The sequence below is a fragment of the Mobula hypostoma genome, chromosome 22, assembly GCF_963921235.1.
Source record: "Mobula hypostoma chromosome 22, sMobHyp1.1, whole genome shotgun sequence".
Taxonomy (NCBI): domain Eukaryota; kingdom Metazoa; phylum Chordata; class Chondrichthyes; order Myliobatiformes; family Myliobatidae; genus Mobula; species Mobula hypostoma.
The window spans coordinates 38,657,604-38,680,726 of NC_086118.1; the positions used below are offsets into that span (position 1 = coordinate 38,657,604).

The 23,123-nt window shown below is 41.2% G+C and overlaps 1 protein-coding gene across 1 annotated transcript in view; it reads left to right on the forward strand.

Moving 5' to 3' along the window:
* Window positions 1–23,123, forward strand: part of fscn2b (fascin actin-bundling protein 2b, retinal) — a 38,921-nt gene that overhangs the window by 4,920 nt on the left and 10,878 nt on the right. Inside the window, exon 2 of the mRNA XM_063030792.1 lies at window positions 21,385–21,541. Within this exon, the coding sequence (XP_062886862.1) occupies window positions 21,385–21,541 (157 nt within the window). The remainder of the gene's footprint in view (window positions 1–21,384; window positions 21,542–23,123) is intronic.

Consider the following 23,123-nt stretch of genomic DNA (forward strand, 5'->3'; position numbering starts at 1 on the left):
TTACATGAATAATCCAGGGTGCAATGTCCAGCTTTTTGGTAAAAATGCAAAATCACAGGAATCTTCTACTTTAACATTAATAAAAAATATTTCTAATGAGGGGTTTATTGCTCAAAATTCATTCCTGGCTGATACAACTAAGCATCCTAGAGAACACCATTTTCTACTAACCTTCCAAAGTCAATTTTATTTCAGACCTTTGAGTTCATTTTGTTATGATATATCATTAACAACCCACCAGGAACATAGTGAAGTAGAATCATATACTTTAACAGAAACAACGGTTTGGCATGACCCATCTGAGGTTTGCCTCATTTAACCCCAGTTTCCTCAAAATAATAATCACAACAGTGCACCAACCCATCTCCTTGACCAAACCTTTAGCCACACATTACCTGCTATGGTCACCGTATTTGCTTTATTAACTTGGCATCAATTTTTGTCTGATTATTTTCAATGTTGTGGGATACATATAATGATAAAATAACATATCATTACAAATTGTTCTTTGTTGTAATATCTTGTGGTTTAATCCTCTGTCTGACTCATAAAGAAATAATTCAAACCTGCTAATTTATCATCCAACAACCATTTTGATTGAAATAGTTTTTCTTTGGCACCCTAATTGATGCACTGATCTCCAACAAAATTGGGCGTGATGCTACAATTGCCTCCCGTCCAACTGTGCTAAGAGGGAAGCTCTGCCCAGTTGCCAAGTTGATTGCCAGACATGTCTGACAACATAGGCACAAGCCAAGAAGGTATAACACTATCTGTCAATGTGCCTTAGTCCCAACGTTCAGATGTTCCTTCGGTACCAGAATCAGATAGTTTTCAAGTGTCTACAAGATTGGGATTAGCTTTGATCACCTGAAATTTTGGAGAAGCCTTTATGTTGGAAGGAAGTGACTATTGATCACAGGTGATGGAAGGTTATCTACCAGAGCCATGTGCTAACCTTCAACTGCATTACCTGATAATATAGCCACCCATTTTGGTGGTTGGTGCTGGTGATTGAAATTATTCCGTTTCAGTGCACACCTTTGCACTAGAAATTTTAGGACTGAATTTAGAGCTAATGCAGACTTTTGGAGGGAGAAAGAAGGGCTTTAAGAACACGAGCAGTCCACATAGCTAACCTTATGCCTTCTACCCTCATTCACCAAATCTTCTGATTTCTTTGAGATGGAGTGCTATATTGGGACTCGTGGGAGGGAAAATTTCAGAGTACTCAATGAAGGATGAGATTGCAGTTAACCATACTAAAGAGACAATAGTTAGATATAGCCAGATGGATTTCAAAAGGATCATCAAGCTTGACAGACTTCAGCATTCTTGGATGATGCAATAGATCTGATTGATTGTTTGTACTGGGCTACTGCAACCTTCAAGGCTCATTTATGTAAAGAATGTAGTAACCGAATAAATAGGGACAAAAGTAGACCAGTTCCACCATTCAATAAGGTAATGGCTAGTTTGAGCTTGATTTTATTCTTTCCTGCCTTCCTGAATAACCTTCAACTCTCATATAGTTAAAAGAAATTGTCAGCTATGAATATATTAAAGACTCAGCCTCTATATTTCTTTGTGGTAGAGAATTCCAAAGATTCATGACACTCTGGAAGGAGTAAAATTCCTCCTTATTTCTGTTGTAGTCATCTCTTCATCTTCATTGTATGTCTCCTAGATTTTTTTTTTCGATCCTCCTCAGAAATTGCAATATTTCAATAAACATACTTATCATTTATCTAAGCTCAATTATTTTCCTTGTTTAAATGCATTTGGCCAATTTCCCAGATTTTGTGTGATAGCAAAGAAAAATGTCAAGTTCCTTGTCATTCAAGGGGAAAAGACAGCAGTGTGATTGGTTTCTGGAGCTGTCCTGTGTTGGTCTCTTGTCCTTGGTAGACATATCCATTACTTTCCTTGTTGAGGTCAGAAGAGTCACAAAAAGCAGGATTTCCCAGAGGCCAACCATTTCAATTCTACTTCCCATTCCCATTTTGACATGTCAGTCCATGGCCTCTATTGCCAGGATGAGGCTACACTTGGGTTGGAGAAGCAACACCTTGTACTCTGTCTGGGTAGCCTCCAACCTGATGGAACGAACATCGATTTCTTGAACTTCCTGTAATTCCCCCCCCCCCCACCCCCTTCACCATTTCCCATTCTCGTTTCCCACTCACACCACCTCTTCTTACCTACCCATCACCTCCCTCTGGTGCTCCCTTTTCTTCCATGGTCTGCTGTACTCTCGTATCAGATTCCCCCTTCTCCAGCCCTTTACCTCTTTTGCCAATCAACTTCCCAGCTGTTCGCTTCACCCGCTTCCCCTCTCCCGGTTTCACCCCTCCCACCCCTTCACCACCTGAGTCTGACTTCTCCCCTCCCTTTCCAGTCCTGATGAAGGGTCTCGGCCGGAAACGTCGACTGTTTTCTCTTTCCCGTAGATGCTGCCTGATCTGCTGAGTTCCTCCAGTGTTTTGTGGGTGTTGCTTCAATTTCCAGCATCTGCAGAATTCCTCGTATCTGCAGATTTTCTTGTGTTTGCATATAATTGGCTCCACTTCCCTTTGACAGATACACTTTTAAAATAACCATAAAACCATAGGACATAGGAACAGAATTAGGCCATTCAGCCTCTCAAGTCTGCTCCAGCGTTCCATCATGACTGATTTATTATCTCTCAACCCCGTTCTCCTGCATTCTCCCTGTAACCTTTGATGCCCTTATTAGTCAAGAACCTAATGAGCTCTGCTTTAAAAATGCCCAGGCATACCCAAGCATCTGCAGCAGTGAATTCCACAGATTCACCGCCCTTTGGCTAAAGAAATTCCTCCTCATCTCTGTTGTGATGGGGTGCCCTTGTATTCTGAGGCTGTGCCCTCTGGTCCTAGACTCCCCTAGTATAGGAAACATTCTCTCCACATCTACTCTATCCAGGCCATTCAACATTCAGTGAGAATTCCCACCCTCCCATACTTCTATACCAGCAACAACAGGCCCAGAGCTATCAAATGCTGCTCACACATTAACACTTTCATTCCCGGGAACATTCTCATGAACCACCTCCGGCATTCTGATGTTTTCAAGAGAAGTTTTGTACTTAAATTTTCTACATTCCACTTTTAAGTTGCTCAGTTTTTTTCATTTAGTACTTTTTGATCCTTTTGGTTTCTTTGGGTTCATCAGCTGTGCAGGGGGGTGGTGGAATCTCTGACATGGGCAACAGCTAGCCCCCCGTATCGTACTGCCCTGGCTTGCTCGTCACATAGTACATAATCAATCCTGACCAGCGGAGGGCTTCACGATTTTTTGATATAACTGTTGGTAGGAACCCTTTAAATTTTAATTGGTATCTGAATTTATTCAGATTTAGACTCATTTATTTATCCAAGGCATTTTAAAACATTCCCTACCTCCCAAGATCTGGCAAGCAGGTGGAAAAGCTGAGCTTGAGGATGGACTTGGCTGTAGTATTTAACACATTTCTCTTTAGTTCCTAGTTGTATTAGATGATCATGACGTAAATATTCTAATTAGGCTCCCCATGCTCTAGTGGTTACAAAACCAGGGTCATCTACAAACAGGAATGGGCTGCCTTCTAAGTCATCGCTCCCCCACTACCCCAACCCCCTATTCCCTAAATAAGGTGAAAGCCTTCAAATTGATAAAATAGTTGTAAGCACAGCAACAAATCTCCTCCAATTCATCAGCAACATTTTCTTTGTGTCAATCACGTGCATTTATATCTGCATTGGTGTATGTACTCCACAGCAAATTTCACCCTTGGCTTCCTTTTAATGATCTGTGACGACCTTCCACTAATATACTCAATCCCTTGCTGTTCTTCACGTCTCTTTAATAGGATTCTCTTTGGATTACTTTTCTATTTAAATTCCTGTACTCCCATGCTGAGTAGGTGGGCAGGGGTTTTCCTGCCTGATGCCCACCTGAGCTACTCACTGGGACTTTAAGGAAGATCATCTGCCCTGTGCAGTGCCTCTTGAGGGTTGAAGATTGCTTTGTATCACGTTGCACGGTTATATTTCTGTTTTAAATTCCTTTTTCCTACGTAAAGGGTTGCATATGGCAAAGCACCTTAGTCAAATGTGGTTACTCCCTTCCACAGCAATGCTGGGCACCAGGGTAAACTGGCTTTTCCGGTCCCCATCGAGCTCTGTGGTAGGAGGTAGGTCAGGTGTGAAGACCACCGTGTGACAAGCTATTTGCTTCCCCTGAGCGAGTGATTGTCCCTGTCCCTGAAGTACAGCTTGGGGAGAATGCAGTAGAAACAGAAGATCCGGGAGCAACACATTCAGGAAGATTGTCCCGGCATCGAGTTCAATTGCCCCGCAAGTGTTGCGCTTTCACAAAATAGAAGCACATGATTCACATTTTGTGCTATCACTACAGCTGCATGATTCCACCTTCAACCTGATTGTTAACTGTCTGATGCAAGCCACCTGCAGAAAACATCGTGGCTGCCTTTAGCTACCTCTAGCCGTGACTATTCCTGACTGGCTATCCTTATTCTGCTCTCCACAGACTTAAGGTAATCTAAAAGCTTGCTGAAAAATTCCTAACTCTCACCAATCTGATTCACTTGTAGCTTCTGTGCTGGACCTTGGCTGGGTCCACGTTGGGTCATGATGACATCGGAGATTTTGAAAACACCAGAGAGATCTAATATTCTCTCAGGTGTTTTTTAAAATATCTGATGTCATCTCATTTTCTGTCTCCGTAATCTCTTCTAGCCCTTCGAAATCTGTGCTCCTTCAATTCTGGTTTCTTGAATATTCCCAGAGCAAACAGCTGCTCTGATTAGGGCTATATCTTTAGCAGACTCGCCATAAATCTGGAATTCCTTGCCTAATTTTTTTTTGCCTGCCTTTCCTTCAAGACGCTCCTTCAAGTTCACCTCTCTGACCAAACTTTTGTTCAGCTACCCCAATGCCATTTTTAGACTTGGGGATGGATTTAGTTTGATGCTGCTCCAGTGAAGTGCCTTGGACCATTTTACAATGTTTAGCTGTTGTATGAATAGAAGTATTAAAAAAAGAGTAAATACTATTCTTTAACATGAGATTTCACTGATTCTGGAAATCCAGAGTAATTACTTACAAAATGCTGGAGCAATTCAGCAGGTCAGGCAGGGTCCATGGAAAGGATAAAGTGTTGACATTTTGTGGTGAGAACCTTCACTAGGACCAGAATTGTTTTTTATGTACCTGTAAAAGAGGAGCCTTTTCACTTGTTTTCAAAATTGCCACAAAGCCTTGATGAACCATCCTGCCCATGGAACACTCTATAGTTTGTCATATTGCCCTTGGCTAATGGTTGTTTCTTAGACTGAATGCAGAGAAATGCTCAGTGTTTAATACAGACAATAATACACCCTTGTGCTACTGTGTGATGCTTGGAGAGCTCCAGCAACCAGTCTTTGCCACAGACCAGGGATAACTCTGTTTTCCATAGATAGAGTAAACTTATTGGTTATCTATCAGCTTTATTTTTGAAGATCATTAAGCGTGAATTGGATGAGAATGCAGGAGGTCCAATTAGTAAATTGTAGATGATTGAGGGGGGATCTTATTGAAATGTATAAAATTCTAAAGGGATTGGACAGGCTAGATGCAGGAAGATTGTTCCCGATGTTGGGGAAGTCCAGAACGAGGGGTCACAGTTTAAGGATAAAGGGGAAGCCTTTTAGGACCGAGATGAGGAAAAACTTCTTCACACAGAGTGGTGAATCTGTGAAATTCTCTGCCACAGGAAACAGTTGAGGCCAGTTCATTGTCTATATTTAAGAGGGAGTTAGATATGGCCCTTGTGACTAAAGGGATCAGGGGGTATGGAGAGAAAGCAGGTACAGTGTTCTGAGTTGGATGATCAGCCATGATCATAATGAATGGTGGTGCAGGTTCGAAGGGCCGAATGGCCTACTCCTGCATCTATTTTCTATGTTTCTATGATATGGAAACTGGTGGAATCGTATTTAGGGATGAAAGTTGTCTTGGGCAGTAGCAGGACCTAGAATAGCTGGAAGGTTGTGTGACAGATGGAAAGTAACCCAGACACCTATGGGAGGTCAAATTCTGATAGGACCTATAGAGTAAGTGGTAGGGACTGAGAGGCATGAATCTATAAAGTGACCTTGAAGTTCAAGCCCAAAGTGCCCTGGAAGTGTTTAAAGGTGGATAGGGTGTTTAAAGGGCACTTAGTGTGCTTACCTTCCTATGCCAAGGCTTTGAGTAGAAGAATTGGGAAATGAGTTGCAGATGTGCAAAACATTCGTTGACCACACTGAAGTCTTGTGTACAGTTCTGCTCACCACACTGCAGGAAGGATGTGGTAGCAGTAGAGAAAGTGCAAAGCATATTTACCAAGCTGTTGCATAGAATGGAGGGCTGCAGTTACAAGCAGAGGCTGGAAAGGCTGGCTCTATTCTCGTTGTAGAGTGTTATAAAATTATAATGTAAAAACAGTAGATAGGATTGTGAATCTTGAATTAGAGGGAACAGGAAAAGAAATAAAGGATATTTGAAGGTAATTTTCTTACCCAGAGTGTGATGAATAATTGGAACAAAGCACCAGAGCAGTAGTGGAGACAGAGACAATGACAATACTTAAAAAGCGTTTAGACAGGTATTTGTACAGAAAGTGAGTAGAGGGATATGAACCTAACACAGGCGAATGGGATTAGTGTAGGAAGACGTCACAGTCGGCATAGAAGAGGTACACAGAGCAGTTTCTTTGCTGTGCATAATCCTACTGCCACCAATGCTTGACGTGCAAAATCTTAGTGATCATATGAGCTTCTGCAAAAAATAATTTTTGAGCCCATTATGAGTCACAATAACTTTCCTCGCACTAATGTCTAGTCTAATGACATTGATGTGTGGCGCGTGCCAACACACCACAGCAAATTACTAATATATGTAAATGTATCTGGTGAATAAAGTTGATCCTTGACGTGCCAAAAACGCAGGGCAGGATTTTCTTTCAAACACTGTGAATGTTTCAGTAAGACAGTGAGCACAACACAAACAAATCAGTTTTACTGCTAACATGACAGAACACATTTCTGTAACCACGAAACAGTCACTCTGACAGTGTTATAGAACAGGGATGAACGGGTCTGTGAGCACACACCCTTTTACTAGACACACACGGGGTCACCTTACACTGAATAATTTATCAAATTAACTATTTGATGACATATTCATGTTTCCAAAGAGGGAGTCAGCAACTAGACCATGGCTGACATTTATGCCAACTCTCTTTATCTGCTAGGATCCTTGACCCTATTACTTAAACATTTTGATAATCTAACTTGCATGCCCCCATTTGAAGTGGAAAATTCTGTATTACCTGAACATTTTTCTATGACAATAAGAACATAAGGAATAGGAATAAGAATTGGCCAGAAGAACTCTAAAGCCTGTTTCACTTTTCAATAAATCATGGTTGATCACATAATTGATCTTCACTTTTCTGTCTATTCCAGATAACCTTTGACTCCACTGTTATCAAAAATTCTGTCTCAACCTTGAATATATTGGACAATTTGATCTTCAAAGCCCTCAAAGGTAGAGAATTCCAAACTCCACAACAGAAGAAATTCCTCCTCATTTCCACCTTATTCTGAAACCATGGTCCCTAGTTCTAGACTCCTTAAGAGAACATGCGCAACCTGCTGAGGGAATGCAGATCTATGCGGGGGGGGGGGGGTTCTTAAGGGAAACCTTCCTCTCAGCATCTATCCTGTCAATTCTCCTCAGAACAATCAATGTTTCAGTAAGATTATGTCACATCCTTTGAAACTCTTGAGTACACGCCCAAACATTGTGTGAATAAATCCTGGTAACTGTACAGCCCTATTTTATAGTCTCTCTTCATCCTGTCTAATGTCAAGCCTAAAAGGGACTAATCAGATTATACAAAGTTCAAAGTACATATATGTTGCCATGTACAACCCTGAGATTTGTTTTCTTGTGGGCATACACAGTAAATCCAAGAAACACAATAGAATCAGTGAAAGACCTTGCCCACTAGGACAAATAACCAGTGTGCAAGAGACAACAAACTGCAAATACAAAAGGAAAAAGTAAATAAATAAGCAATAATTATTGAGAACATGAGATGAAGAGTCCTTGAAAGTGAGTCCATAGTTTATGAGAACACTTCAGTGATAAAGTAAAGGCACCTGTTAGTCTTGCGAGACCATGGATCTGTGCCTGGAAAGTCTTCACTCTCCAGGGTGCAGGCCTGGGCAAGGTTGTATGGAACACCAGCAGTTGCCCATGTTGCAAGTCTCCCCTCTCCACGACACCAATGTTGTCCAAGGGAAGGGCATTAGGACCCATACAGCTTGGCACCAGTGTCGTCGCAGAGCAATGTGTGATTAAGTGCCTTGCTCAAGGACACAACACGTTCCCTCGGCTGGGGCTCGAACTCACGACCTTCTGGTTGCTAGTCCAATGCCTTAACCACTTGGCCACACACTTCAGTGATAGGGCAAGTGAAATTATCCCCTTTGGTTCAAGGGCCTGATGGTTAAGGGGCAATAACTGTTCCTGCTCTTGGTGATGAGAGTCCTAAGGCTCCTGTACCTTTTTTATGATTGCAGCCATGAGAGGAGAGCATGGCCTGGGTGATGGGGGTCCTTGACTGTGGATGCTGCTTTCCTTTGAGAGTGCTCAGTGGTGGAGACGGCTATACCCTCTAATCCTCAGTTCGCTGAGCAAGGCAAATGACCATCTTGCTGAGTCTCTTTGTAATTTTATAAGTGTTGAACTCAAAGTACAAAGATAGTTTACACCACCTCTCTAAGGTCAAAACACACTTGTAGTGGTTATGCGCCCAAAACTGTCTGAAGTTCACTTGAACCGATGTTTATCCATTGTGTTGCACAGTTGAAGATTGTAGCTGGCTTAGCAAGAAGTCACTTGTTATTCATGAATTGTAATATCCCTCTCGGATTCCAAAGTGACTTCATCACAAGCTCTGTCTGCCACTGCTGTTCTATTTAATTAGTCTGCACATGTCTCCTTGTATCTTCCTTCTTAACGTACAATAATTCCTTATTTAGTATTTTTGACAAATGTGTATCAGCAGCCGCCTTTTTTCTCATTCAAGTCATTAATATATAGCTTGAGGCAACCCCTCAAATCCTGTAGCATACTGTTTGTCATTTTCTACCAATATTCCCTTATCTCAGTTTCCTATTTCAAAACAATTACCATCCGTAACACAAGTGTATTCCCAATTGCATGAGGTGTCATTTAAAAAAAAATCAGAATGCAAAGCCTCAGCAAATACCTCTTTTTAAAAAAAAAATGAGCACCCAGCATCCAATGGTGGAAATTAGTCTTAATTTCATGTCATAAAACAAAATGAAACAGTTGAAGAACATTTGTCCAGGAAATTAATTAGGCCAACTTTTGGATAATCCTGATAGCCAGCTAAATAAGGTATTAAGCTCCTTAAATATATAAATGAAGAGCTTACTGATTTATCAGTTCCCTCCCGGAACTGAACTGTAATAAGTGGGTCAAGGGTTGGGCCTACACTGCTTGGGATTCAACTTGACAGCCAAGGATTCCCCAAATACCTTAAAATGAAATAAGTTTGTTTTATTTTATTTGGAGATACAGCGCGGTAATGGGTCTTTAGGACCCAGTGAGCCCATGCTACCCGATTATAGCATGTGACCAATTAACCTACAAAACCATGTGTCTTTGGACAGTGGGAGGAAACTGGAGCACCTGGAGGAAACTCGTGTGGTCACTGGGAAAATGTACCGACTCCTTACAGGCAGTGACAGAATTGAACCCAGGTTGCTGGTGCTGTGATTACATTACCCTAATGACTAAGTTACCATGTCCATCAAATTATTAAACTATTTATTAAAAAAATAGCTTCCCATGGAGTGTGGGAGTGCAGAAGCTCACAATACCTCCTAAATGTCAATGAGAGTTTTCATCTCTAAACCAACTGTGCAGTATTCTAGGTTCCCAAGGCATTACTTAGGCAAAATGCTTTTTTTCCCCTTTCTCGTAAGCTCAACTCTTATCATCAACCTCAACTGTAACAGAAGTAACTGTTGAGATTCCTGAAAGAAGCGTGCAGAATTCTTGTTTCATGGTCAAGGTCATTCACTTCTGCTATCTAAGGAACTTGGAGATCTGGTTGCTGAATTTGTGTGTTTAAGTAAAGGCAAGTAATGAGTTCTGTCAACACTTAGCTGGCTCCCAGCAGGTATAAAGCCAGGATTTAGTTCAGGTTAGGAGGACGAGATGCGTACATTTAGAGGTGTGGAGCAGATTACACTAATCATCATTATGACGTGTACTACTCCCGAAACACAGTATCTAGGATAAGAGGTTATATTTTCCTTGTGGTTTCAAAGCAACGTGCTGTTTTGCTGTGGGGTTTCCAGTAAGCTGCCTGTTACTCGTGAATTATATTGTCTTCCTTATCAATGAAATATAAGAGATTCTGCAGATGCTGGCAATCTTGAACAAGCCATGCAAAGTGCCTGAGGAACTCACCAGCTCAGGCAGGGCGGATGTTTCAGACAGAGAACCTTCTTCAAGAGTGGGAAGGAAGGGGACGGAAGCCAGAATAAGGAGGGGGAAGGGAAGGAGTACAAGCTGGAAGGCATTAGTTGAGACCAAAATGAGTGGCGGGGGGGGGGGTAGTGATGAGATAAGAATCTTGGAGGGGGTAGGTGGATGAGATAAAAGGCTGAATTCTATCTCATTTTGGTTCCCCTCCTCCTTCCCTTTCTTCCATGGCCCACTGTCCTCTCCTATGAGATTCCTTCTTCTTAAGTCCATTACCTCTTCCTCCTATCCCCTCCCAGCTTTTTACTTCAATCCCCCTCCCTCTCTCTTCACCCCCACCCCCATCTTCTTTCTCATCTGGTATCACTTTATCACCAATATCTGCCAGTCTGTACTCCTTCCTCTTCTCTCCCACCCCACCTTTATTTTGGCTTCTGCCCCCTTCCTTTCCAGTCCTAATGGAGAGTTTCGATCTGAAACATTGACTGTTTATTCTCTTCCCTCGATGCTGCCTGTCTTGCTGAGTTCCTCCAGCAGGTTTTAAGCATTTAATAATGGAATACCTTTTACAACCTTCTGTTCTCAATCTCTGAATAATGAGCACATGCTATCTCTCCCAGCCGCCCTCCATCCGAAACCTGTCACTCTCTGAGTGTTTTCCTCCAGCCACGTCTGTTTATTTTCTGATAATGCCTCCACAGCTCTGACTGTGTTGTGTCTTTGTTCTAGGCAAGAGTGCAGTGGGTTCTTCTGCAGTGGCAGAAGGCGGAATGAGCTCACAGTTTTACCAGCCTTTAGCTATTAAAGAGATTTCCAATGTAAAAATGTTTCTTCAATAGCACATTGATTTACAGGCCAACGACTGCCATTGTGTCTGATATAAGAAAGTAGCTGTCCTTTGCTTTATTTCTGCGCTACCAATTTGACTTTAATATTTTTACTGTAACTTAAAGTTCAAAGTAAATTTATTATTATAGTACATGTCTGTTACCATTTAAACCCCCGAGATTCATTTTCTTACAGGCATACTCAATAAGTTAAGAATAAAATAATAACCATAATGGAATCAGTAAAAGACTGTACCAACTTGGGCGTTCGAACCGTGCAAATACAGAAAGAAAGAAATAATAGTAAATATTGAGAACATGAGATGAAGAGTCCTTGAAAGTGAGTCCATTTGTTGTGGGAACATTTCAATGATGGGTCAAGTGACGTTATCCCCCTTTGGTTCAAGAGTCTGATGGTTGAGGGGTCATAACTGTTCCGGAACCTGTTGATCTGAGTCCTGAACTCTTGTACTACCTACCTGATGGCAACAGTGCGAAGAGAACTTATCTTGGGTAACTTGTAGTAGTTTTTTGTGTATTGCACTATACTGCTGCCGCAAAACAACAGATTTCATGACATGTCAGCAATAGTAAATCAGATTCTGATTCTAATGTAGTCTCATGACAGAGATGATTATAACTTTGCATTGCACATCAGATTCTGTCCGAAGGCAACAGGCTTACATGTGTATGTGGACGAATAAGACCTCTTCCAGCTGATGGCATCAGTGCATGGATTAACAAATACTACCTCTCCTTACTTTTAGGAAATTCATTTGAAAGAAAAGATGCCACTAAATCCATCAATCTTTATCGTTCTAAATAGGGTGGTTATGGATAAAAACAGTTCAGCCTATGAGCTGGAAGCGGGGTGGGCGTAGTCTACCGCACACAAAACAGTGAATATGCTGAGAAAAGAACCATGTGAGCAGTGGATGACATACAAACTGCAGCAGCTTCTCCTGATTACACCTGACTAATTTCTCCATTGAAATACAGTAAGTAGAGGGTAGTTCTGTATGAATTATTGGCATCACTTAAAGCAATGTAGTCATTAGGTTTAATGGACCAGAGAATTGTTCTACTCTCTCTGGTTGTAGCACTGTCACTGTATACAGATAATTGTAATTCACTCAGACCTGTCCAGCCAAAATAAATTCAGGTTATTATCTTTCTCTTTCAATATTTATATAAGAATACAGAGTACAGGAAAAGAAATATGTCAATACATCAAACTAAATTGCACATAAATACTCCTTACCCTATATTCGTACAAGTCAATCAGTTCGTAACATTGAAAAATAATTTTATTATATAAAAAAATCTAACCCACTACTAAGACCGAAGCAGATTAGTAGAAAAAAAAGAAAAAAAGATTGTTGGTCATCATCTGTGCTTTAAAAGCAAATCAAAGGTTTTGAAAATAATTCAGAAAAGGTCCCCACAATGTTTGAAAGTCTTGATTAGACTCAAAGATTGAACATCGAATCTTCTCTAAATTTAAACATGACATCACATCACGTAACCATTGGGCGTGAATAGGAGGGGCCACATCTTTCTATTTAGGCAAAAGCGTCCTTCTGGCCATAAGAGACATATAAGCCAAAATGTGCAAATTTTTAAAATAACCAGATATGCATATCAGCAATTTTCAATGTAAAGTGTTGGCCAATAAATCTAAAACAAATATCAAAGTGTGAAAAAGGCTTGGAACATTTTTCCAAGAAAATTTAACAAAGTAATAAAACCTTACTAACCAAACATAACTTTGCCGGAAACCAAATTAGAGTTAGTAGGTGTTTCCTTTAATTTGGTTTCATCAGCAGAAGAGGGTCAGATTGGGATTTTGGCAGATGCTGGGCCAAGCATTGCTAATGATGAAGGCTCCATTGAGGGAGGTCATCTCTGAGCACAGGATCTGGAACTGTATATCTTCAGTGGTGGTGGGGCTGTGATTGGGGAGCGATGTGGTTGGGAAGTTGGATGAAGAGTGGACGTGGGGATGGATGTTGCACTGACGATAATTCTCAGGTAAATGTTCAGATGAGATGGTCATTGAGATTTCTCCCCAGCATCACTATCCATTTGGGCAACATTTTTACAACAGAATGATCTCATTCTAATTTCAAAATCACTGTGTTAGTGAGCAAAGCCGGCTGGCAACAGTGCAAAGTGGCCCAACTGTACCAAGTATATCAGAATCACCTCACACAGCTGAACAATTTCAAAATTAACCACAACCCAGCTTTATTCAAGAAGTGATTTTTTAAAAAAAATCTTAAACCATTATGATTTATGTTAAAAAATGAACAGGGAGCAACTAGAAGTTAGTTTTACCACTGAATGCCATTTCAACATTACTTCTGAGGCCTTCTGTTGGTCAGAGTCAACCACGGATGTTGTGTCCTAGCTAACTATGTGGTCAATACGAAAGCCAGTGCAAACAATACTTCATTATGTTGTTAAATGATTTTTGAATTGTAAATGACTGGAACTGAGTTTAATCTAAAAGGTAGATTAGAAACAAAATCAGAAGGCAGCGTTTCTTTCGATTGTCACTGATTGCACCTGCTTCCTGTATGCTCCATCAACAAATCCCGTAAACTGCTTTCAGACGTTACTGAATTGAGACCCAGCAAAGAATGTAGACTTGCTTTTATTTAGAGACACAGAATGGAATAGATCCTTCCAGCCCTTTGAGACACGCCACCCAGCAACTGCTGATTTCACCCTAATTAGGGGATAATTTACAATGACTAATTAACCTACTAACAAGTATGTCTTTGGACTGGTGGGGGGGGAACCTGAGCACCCAGAGAGAACCCATGCATCCCACAGGGTGGACGTACAGACTCCTTGCAGATGATGTTGGAATTGAACTCTGAACTACAATGCCCTGAACTGTAATAGCATCGCACTAACCGCGATACTACCATGGCTTTGCAGGGTGAATGATCGGGGAAAAAGGCCACTTCACAATCTTTCTGACAGAATCTAATGCGCAATGGCGTTAGTGTTGTAGTTGTTGGATCAGCCATGATGAAATGGTGGAGCAGACTCGATGGGCCAAGTGGCCTAATTCTGCTCCTACATCTTGTGGTCTTGAGAAGTAATCTATTCTCTATAAACAATGGGAATATTTGTAAATCAATTGCCTTCAGACAGCAAAATGAAAAAATGTACAATAGTTTTTCCAACTGAATTAGACTGGCATATACCAGCAAGGTGGTAGGGTAGTTAGTGCTGCTGACTTGCATTGCCTGGGACTGCATTCGACTCAGAATTAAGATGTTAACTGCAGAGTTTCCGCATTCACGCTGTGGTTGCTTTGGTTTTCTCTGGGTATGCCGATTTCCTCCCACAACCCATAGACCTGCTAGTTGGTTATTTGGCTTACATAAGCGTGGGTGAGTGGCAGAAAGAATCAAAGGGGAATCGATGGGCAGGTTTGAAAGAAGATTGGTTGTCTGGATAGAGGGAAATAAGTGGAAGGAGAATGGGATAGATGGAATTACTCCCTTAGGCAACAATGTGGACCATGTTCTGTGTCACTGTAAGTACAAAATGGGTGAGAGTTAACATTTCATTGTTTGGGTTGCTTACTGACAAAGTTATTCCTACCCCTAAATTTTCTTCTGTCCTTTTGAGGTTTTGATCTTTCCTGCGTCAAAATTCCACAAGCACTATCTGTCTTCCAACACAACGGATCGTAACCCCAGCCTGACAGTCTGTAAGGAGTGTGAGGGCAGAGGGGTCAGTGAGTTCCTCCTCTCTTTCCACTTTCTCACCCCTTGCTTGCCCAAATAGTTCCACCATAATTTTATATCCCTATGTTAGGAATGCAGTTTAATATTTCATCAGACAGGTTAGTGCCAACAGTTGTGCATTGCCCCTTCAGGTTGTAGACGTGAATCTGGGTCAGGGGTTCACAACCTGGGGCCCACAGATCCCTCAGTTAATGGTAGAAGCCCACGGTCTTGATGATGTTCTGAAGACAGTTGATCAGACTTGTGCTGACGACTCTCTAGCTTGGCCAAGGTGCTGATTTGGACTTAAATTGAAGCGTAGCATCGAGGCCAATTGTTCAAACCCTAGGCCCAGCTACCCGAGCACAAGTGCTGTTCACACAGGTCTAAACACAGTCAGTGTTGTCTGACTGATATTTTTATTCATTTGATAACATTTGCTGAATAATCAGGAACTATGCAGATAACTATGTGAATAATATATCTAACTTAAAATATAACAGTAAAGTGATGGTGCCATGTCTCTCACCTGCTATACTACCTATTGAAATATTTTAACTTGGCATCATGTTCATCATTGGATAGGATGACATCCGGTCAAGATGGCGCCTGCGTGCAATGCCCCTTTGGTCGACATCTTCTGGATAGATCATGAAACCATATATTTCACTTCTTTTAGGTCTTTAAAGTTTGTTTTCATCTTGAATGTGATCCTGGGACTGCTGGAGCCTGTGATCTGCAGTTTGGAGACCGTTTGGGTGTTTCAGTGCTTTGCAGTCTCAGAGTTGATTCTTGGAGAGGCAGTGTACGGGAACCTTGTGGTGAGCAGGCTGTGAGCTGATATTCAACTGCATTTTGCCGATTAAAGCTTCTATGTTCACCTGTTAAGGTGACTAGGGAGATTAAAACGCCGTCTGCCTGCCTTTTTATCACTGGGGGATTGTTCTGCAGCCGGATAGGGGAGACTGCCTTTTTATCACTAGTAAGATCGCTCTGCTACGGAGAAGGAAAATGTTGCCCAGGTTTTCTGCATTTTGGATGTGGACTTGGATTGTGGTTGTTTTTTTCAGTCTTGTGGTTTTTGTATTCTGTGTTTTTCACCCAATTTTTTTCAATTTTTTTGTGTGTGGGGGATGGGGGGGGGTGGTCGATGTGCCTGTTCCATTTTTGTTCATTTTTTTTACGTGGGCAGGGGGTTGATGATTGTGCTGCCTTTCTTTTCTTTCTTGGTTTCATGTCTATCTGGAGAAGAATAATTTCAGAGTTGTATACTTTGATAATAAATGAACCCTTGAACCTTTGAATCACAAACATCATGGGATGAAGGTCCTGTTCCTATGCATTAATATTATACGCTCAGTAGCCACACTATTGGTTACCTTCTGTACCTAATAAAGTGGCCACTGTGTGTGTATGATGTAGTCTTCTGCTGCTGTAGCCCATCCACTTCAAGGTTTGGCGTGTTGTATGTTCAGAGATGCTCGTCTGCACACCACCATTCCAACACGTGGTTATTTGAACAACTATCGTTTTCCTGTCAGCTTGAATCAGTCTAGCCATTCTCCTCTGACCTCTCTGTCATTAACAAGACGTTTTTCCTCACTGGATGTTTTTATTATGATTTTCACACCATGCTCTGTAAACACTAGAGACTGTTGAGATCCCGGGAGATCAGCAGTTTCTGAGATACTCAAACTACCCTGTCTGCTACTGGCAATCATTCCACGGTCAAATTTACATTCAGTAGATCACATTTCTTCCGCATTCTGATGTTTGGTCTGAGCAAGAACTGAATCTCTTGACCATGTCTACATGAGTTGAGTTGCTGCCACAAATGTTTTTTTACATATTTGTATTAACAAACAGGTGTACCTATAAAATTGTCTGCTGAGTGTACGGAGAATAAAACCGGCAGCCAACGCAACATTAGCCATTTGTGCTTCCCCAAGACAACTTCCCACGCCTTTGTTTGTTTTTAATATTCATTTAATCTCACTCACTCTGTCCAAAATCATTAGATTTGATGTTTCTTTTGCCTCCCACATACCATCACCAACAATGCTTAAAATGAAAGATTTTTATTTTTTTAAACAGCATTTGAGGTGTTATTTAATGCAGTATAAATTTATGTTGATCAAATTTGGTCAGAGTTAATCTGTTGCTGAAACCATGTGTATGTCCTCTGGGTAATCTTGTTTCCTTCCTTAATGCAGAGATGTACTGGTGAATTGCCCCTTAAGTGGAGGCTGATAGCAAAAGGAATCTTGTGTGAAAGAGTGAAGTTGCAGGGTATGGGAAAAACACAATGGGCTGAATGGCCTTCTTTGTGCCATTACAAATGTAAAATAAAATATCCAAAGCAAAAATCAGAATGACAGAGGCACTCAGCTGGAAAAGTGGCATCGATGGGGAGAAATGGATATTTGATTTTTTTTTTGGAGATGAAACCTTTCATCTGCACTAAAAGAGGAGAGATGAAGGGGTGTGGCAAGAGCTTGCAAGTGCTAAGTATAAACAGGAAAGGAGGGGTGATGGGGTGGGGAGGAGATGAGTGGGAATACAACAGAAAGTGGGTCACTTCACTACTGGAAGGATGTAGAGAGTGCAGAGGAGATTTACAAGGATGTTGCCCGGATTGGAGAGCATGCCTTGTGAGAATAGGTTGAGTGACCTTGGCCTTTTCTCTTTGGAGTGACGAAGGGTGAGAGGTGACCTGATAAGCGTGTAGAAGATGATGAGAGGCATTGATCATGTGGATAGCCAGAGGCTTTTCCTCAGGGCTGTAATAGCTAACACGTGGGGGCATAGTTTTAAGGTGCTTGGAAGTTGGTACAAGGGGGATGTCAGAAGAAATTTTTTTTTTACACAGAGAGTGGTGGGTGCATGGAATGGACTGCCAGTGACAGTGATAGAGGCAGTGGTAGGGTACATGGAGATTAGAAAAATAGAGGGTTATGTGGTAGGGAAATTCTAGGCAGCTGCTAGAGTAGGTTAGTCAAGTCAAGTCAAATTTATTTATAAAGCACATTTAAAAACAACCCATGTTGACCAAAGTGCTGTACAAACCATAACAGGTAGCTAAAATCACAAATACAAGAAACACATGTATAAACAACAAGGCACACAGCTTATAGGCACAAAATAAACAACACATGAGCCTAGGCACAAGCCAAAAATGAGCCACATCAGGAAGATTCAAACGCTAGTGAATAAAGGTAAGTTTTGAGTCTGGACTTAAAAGAGTCAGTGGAGGGGGCAGATCTGATGGGGAGGGGAATGCTGTTCTACAGTCTAGGGGCTACAACAGCAAAGGCACAGTCACCCCTGAACAATTTAGATCGTGGGACAGCCAGGAGCGCCAAGTCAGCCGACCTGAGGGACCTGGAAGTAGAATAAGGGGTTAGAATGTCTGCGATATAGGAAGGGGCCAGCCCATTTAGGGCTTGAAAAACAAACAGGAGAACCTTAAAATCAATTCTAAACTGTACTGGTAACCAGTGGAGAGAGGCCAGGATAGAAGTACTGTAATATGGTCCCTCTTCCGGGCACCTGTCAGGAGCCTGGCTACGGTGTTCTGGACCAGTTGCGGGCGGGACAGGGACGACTGCCTAATCCCAGTGTACAGGGAGTTGGAGTAGTCCAAGCGGCAAGATATAAGGACTTGGCCAAAGGGTAATGTGCTATAGATTTCTGTTCTATGTTCTATGATGGGTAGGGACAACAAAAGAGCTGCAGATGATGGAATCTGATGGGAAATGAAGGTGGAGCATGAAACCGAGTAAGAGTGGTAGGGTGGGCAGATGGGAATAGTGCAGGGTGGGGAGGGGACCCAGGAGGAGGGGTGTGTTGGTGATGGGCAGAGGGAGTGGCTGGAGGAGGGGAAACAAACAGTAATGGGGGGGCACTGGGGTGGGTGTGGGATCTTGGTATATCAGGAGGAGAGAGAAAGCAGGGGGCGGGGGGAGCAGTTTACCTGAAACTGGAGTATTCAGTGTTCATGCAGTCAGGTTGCACAGGGCTTAAGATAATTAAATAAGTATTGTTGCAACAAGCTTCTCCACATGAGCCTGTAACGTGTATCCTCATGGAGATGGCTCAGTGTGTTATGACAAAGGGTACAGCAGAATAAGCTTAATAACTTATGTGCTGGTATATCAGCATAAAAGTAAGGGGATAGATCAGTGCCTTATTAGGTCTGAAGCTTTGCCATTGGAGTGAATATCTGGAAATGTTGCAGAATTATTAGGGATAATTCTTAGTGTGGGTGGTGGGGTGGAGATACGTCTCTACCAAAGGTGTAAGGCGCTCTATCCCTCCACTAGCCTGCAGGTCACCCTTGGGCAAGGTGCAGCACCTGCTCAGCTTTCCAACCAGGGTCACATGAAGACATGGGAGCAGGCGGTGGATGGTTGTATGAGCAGCTGGTGCATATTACAAGCCTAGCTATGTGAACACTGATGCCAGGTAGAGAATCTCTGAAAAGTATTGATAATGGCTGTGGTCACCCTGCCCCCCCCCATAAAGACGCTGCCCAGAAGGTGACCACTTCTGTAGAAAGGTTTGCCAAGAGCAATCATGGTGATGGATAAGACCATGATTGCCCAACATGGCACATAATGATGATGATGGATTCTTAGTGAGGACGAGGTGATGCGTTTGGAGCAAAGCACTGGTCTATTGAGATGCTGAGGAGGGTGTGCAGTCTCTGCTGTTCGGTGATCGGCTGGGCAGCCAGTAGGAACTGATATTGAGAGGTCAGGGTTCTTGGTGAGTCCTGAGAACTTCAAAGTAAATTACCTATCAAAGTACATACATACCTGTATATGTCACAATACACCACCCTGAGTTTCATTTTCTTGTAGGCATTCGCAGCAGAACAGAATTAATGAAAAACTACGCATAAAGATTGACAGCTAATGTGCAAAAGACATTTAAATACAAAATAATAATAATGAATAAATAAGTAAATAATACTGCGAAGTCTTTTTATCCCAATTGATTTAAAATTATTCCATTATTCTAGAACTCGGGAAGGAAAGGGATAATGCCATTGTTGAAGATGTGCTGACTGTAGTGGGATGGATAAAAATGGTTAATTAGCATTAAAGTCACAAAATCTTGAGGTGAAAAATCTAAGGGCTTCCTTTGCTTTGTGGTATTGTTTAATAATATCTTATTAATAATACTAGAATTTAGTTCCTAATCTGCTGCCATGACTACTCATGGTTTAACCAGTGTAGCCATCTGTGCAACCTTGAAGAATCGTCTAAGTGAACTCATTACAGTCAGTGAAGAATCACCTATGCCAGAGATTACTTCTGGAGGAACAAAGAGCTGAAAGAAAGATGCATTCAAAAAAAAAAATTAAAATATAACTATTACTAAGAGCCTATCAACTCTTACCTTTTCTATAATGTGGATGATATCATGAGCAATATTAAATGAAGATTATGTAGAATCATTCATTTACGTTCTTTTGTTATATGATGCCCTATGCTTCACAAAGGCTTCTGTGGATGACCAAGATGGGTTTGGCATACAAGGGTTTGAGTAAAACAAAATAGTAATGGTCTGTCTTTGGAGTTCCTGAGCTAGAGTTTGTATTTTCAAACCAGAGGCCTGTCCTGTGGTTGGAGGACTATATGTGTGTGGGAGTGGGTGAGTGGAAGGGAGGACGGGCTTGTTTTGCTGTTGTTGTTTTGTTGCTTGTTGTGTTATATTGTTGTAATTGCTTGTGTTGTTCTGTGGAACACTGGGCATGCTATATTGGCACCTGAATGTGAGACAGCACTTGTGGGCTGCCCCCAGCACATCCTGGGGTTGTTTCTAACTGTTACTTAAGTTGTGTTGCTTGTTAATGCAAATGGCCATTTCACTGTATCTTTCAATGCACATGAGATAAATGAATGAATTAGAATCTGAGTTTTGGCTTGCATTCACTTTAGAGAGTTGCAAACAAAATGTTTTAAGAACTAATCATTGAATTGTTAAGAGGAATTGTAACGTACATAAATAGAACGTTTATTCTGACCGGTCTGTATTTATGCTCCAGAAGAGTATTTTCTGGCCACCTTTAAAACACCCAATCCTATTCCTTTATTCTTATATATTTATTCAACTTTAATTCATCCTAGCAAATGGTCTCTTCTTCATAAAATCATAAGATACTGTGATTAATTGTCATCTGGTAAATGCCCAGGAGGCACCAGCGTGATATTATTTTAATTGTTTTATTGCCAGGTATGAATATCTCAGCCAACCAAGATGAAGAAACGCATCAGGAAACCTATCAGATGGAAATTGATAAAGAGAGCAAGAAGTGTATCTTGCGTACACACACAGGAAACTTCTGGACATTGGTGGCTCATGGAGGGATCCAATCCACAGCCACTGAAGTGTGAGTTATCTAACAAAAATTCAATTTAGAAATTATACTGTATATGCATCTAAACTGGCCACACTTTTAATATCCCTTGCTAACAAGCTTTCTGCACTGAAACGTTGAAACATTTCTTATGTCTGCCATTTCGGACAAGTGATTGAAGTTGTGTATTTAATATTTCATTAATATTTGTGTAATCTTGTAAATATATTTAAGCATTCTTGGTGGTTTATATAATTCATTGTGATTGCAAAAATAAGTGAATTACATTCGTTGTAACATTAGCACATGATACTTGTGTGCTTCACTTCAAGTAAAACACGAAGTTAGACTCCTATTTTTCACCCTGTGTCTCTCAATTAAATCGTTTAGTGTTTTTGAAGTTACAAAATATAACAGTGGTGATGATGTATTTTTAAAACGAACCTGAGACAGCTACTGACCTGTTGAAGTGCAGGAATAAATAGCAAGCTTGAAAACAATAGTGTAGCACTGGCAGAGACAGTCAAGTTTTTTTTTAAAGAAAGGGCAGAAAATGGAAGAAATCATAGGTTCATAAACAGTGATAATAATCATTTAAAGAAGAGCAGAAATGAACTGGCTACATTGGAAAGATAGACATGTCCAATTGCTCATCAGGTAACTGGCTCAGGTATATTGGATTAAAGCAAATGAAATGGCCAATGAGAAACGAGAACCAGTTTTACTGAGTGGATTGGGTTTATAGGCTTACAGTTTGCTTCGAAGTTTAACTGCTCCAAACAAACCAGCAGAAATGAGCTTTGCTGCTATTATGAAAGTAATGCAGGAGCATTTGGAACTGGAACCATTGTTGATTGCAGAATACTGTAGGTTTCATAAGCAGAATGAAAAGGAAAAGGAGTTCATTTCAGCATGCATAGCTGATCTGAAGAGATCATCTGAGTATTGTCACTTCAACAAAGGGCTGAATGATGCACTGAAGGATCGTTTAGTTTGTGGAATCTCACAAGAAAACATTCAAAAATGGCTCCTAAATGAAGAACAACTTGCATTCAAAAGAGCAGTTGAAATCACTATCAGTGGAAGCAGCAGCATGGGACGCAAATGAAGAACAACTCACATTTAAAAGAGCAGTTGAAATCACTGTATCAGTGGAAACAGCAGCATGGGATGCATATGAGTTGCCTTTGGAAATGAAAGTGAGCGTGAACAAAATTGCAATGTCTAAACAGAAACCTGCCTGGCTGAATAAATTGTGTTACCCTTGTGGCAGGGGCTCACATTCACATTTAAAGGTAAATCAACAAAGTAGAACATTTACAAAAAGCACATCGGGCAGACAAAAATAAATGGATTGTACAGAGAAGAGAAAAAGATAAGTCAAATTGCAGTTTCAAAAAACACTAATCTGCATGTCTCGATGAAAAACCTGATAATGATGAGAGTGGTACAGGACTGTGTAGCCTTAAGGTTTACGATGTGAAATCTAACAAAAGGCGAGCAATATGGCTTACACCAGAAGTGAACAGCAAGTTAATTAAAATGAAATTGGACCCTGGTTTGGCTGTTTCAGTCGTACCACAAAATGAGTTTGAACAGCAGTTCAAAAATGTTA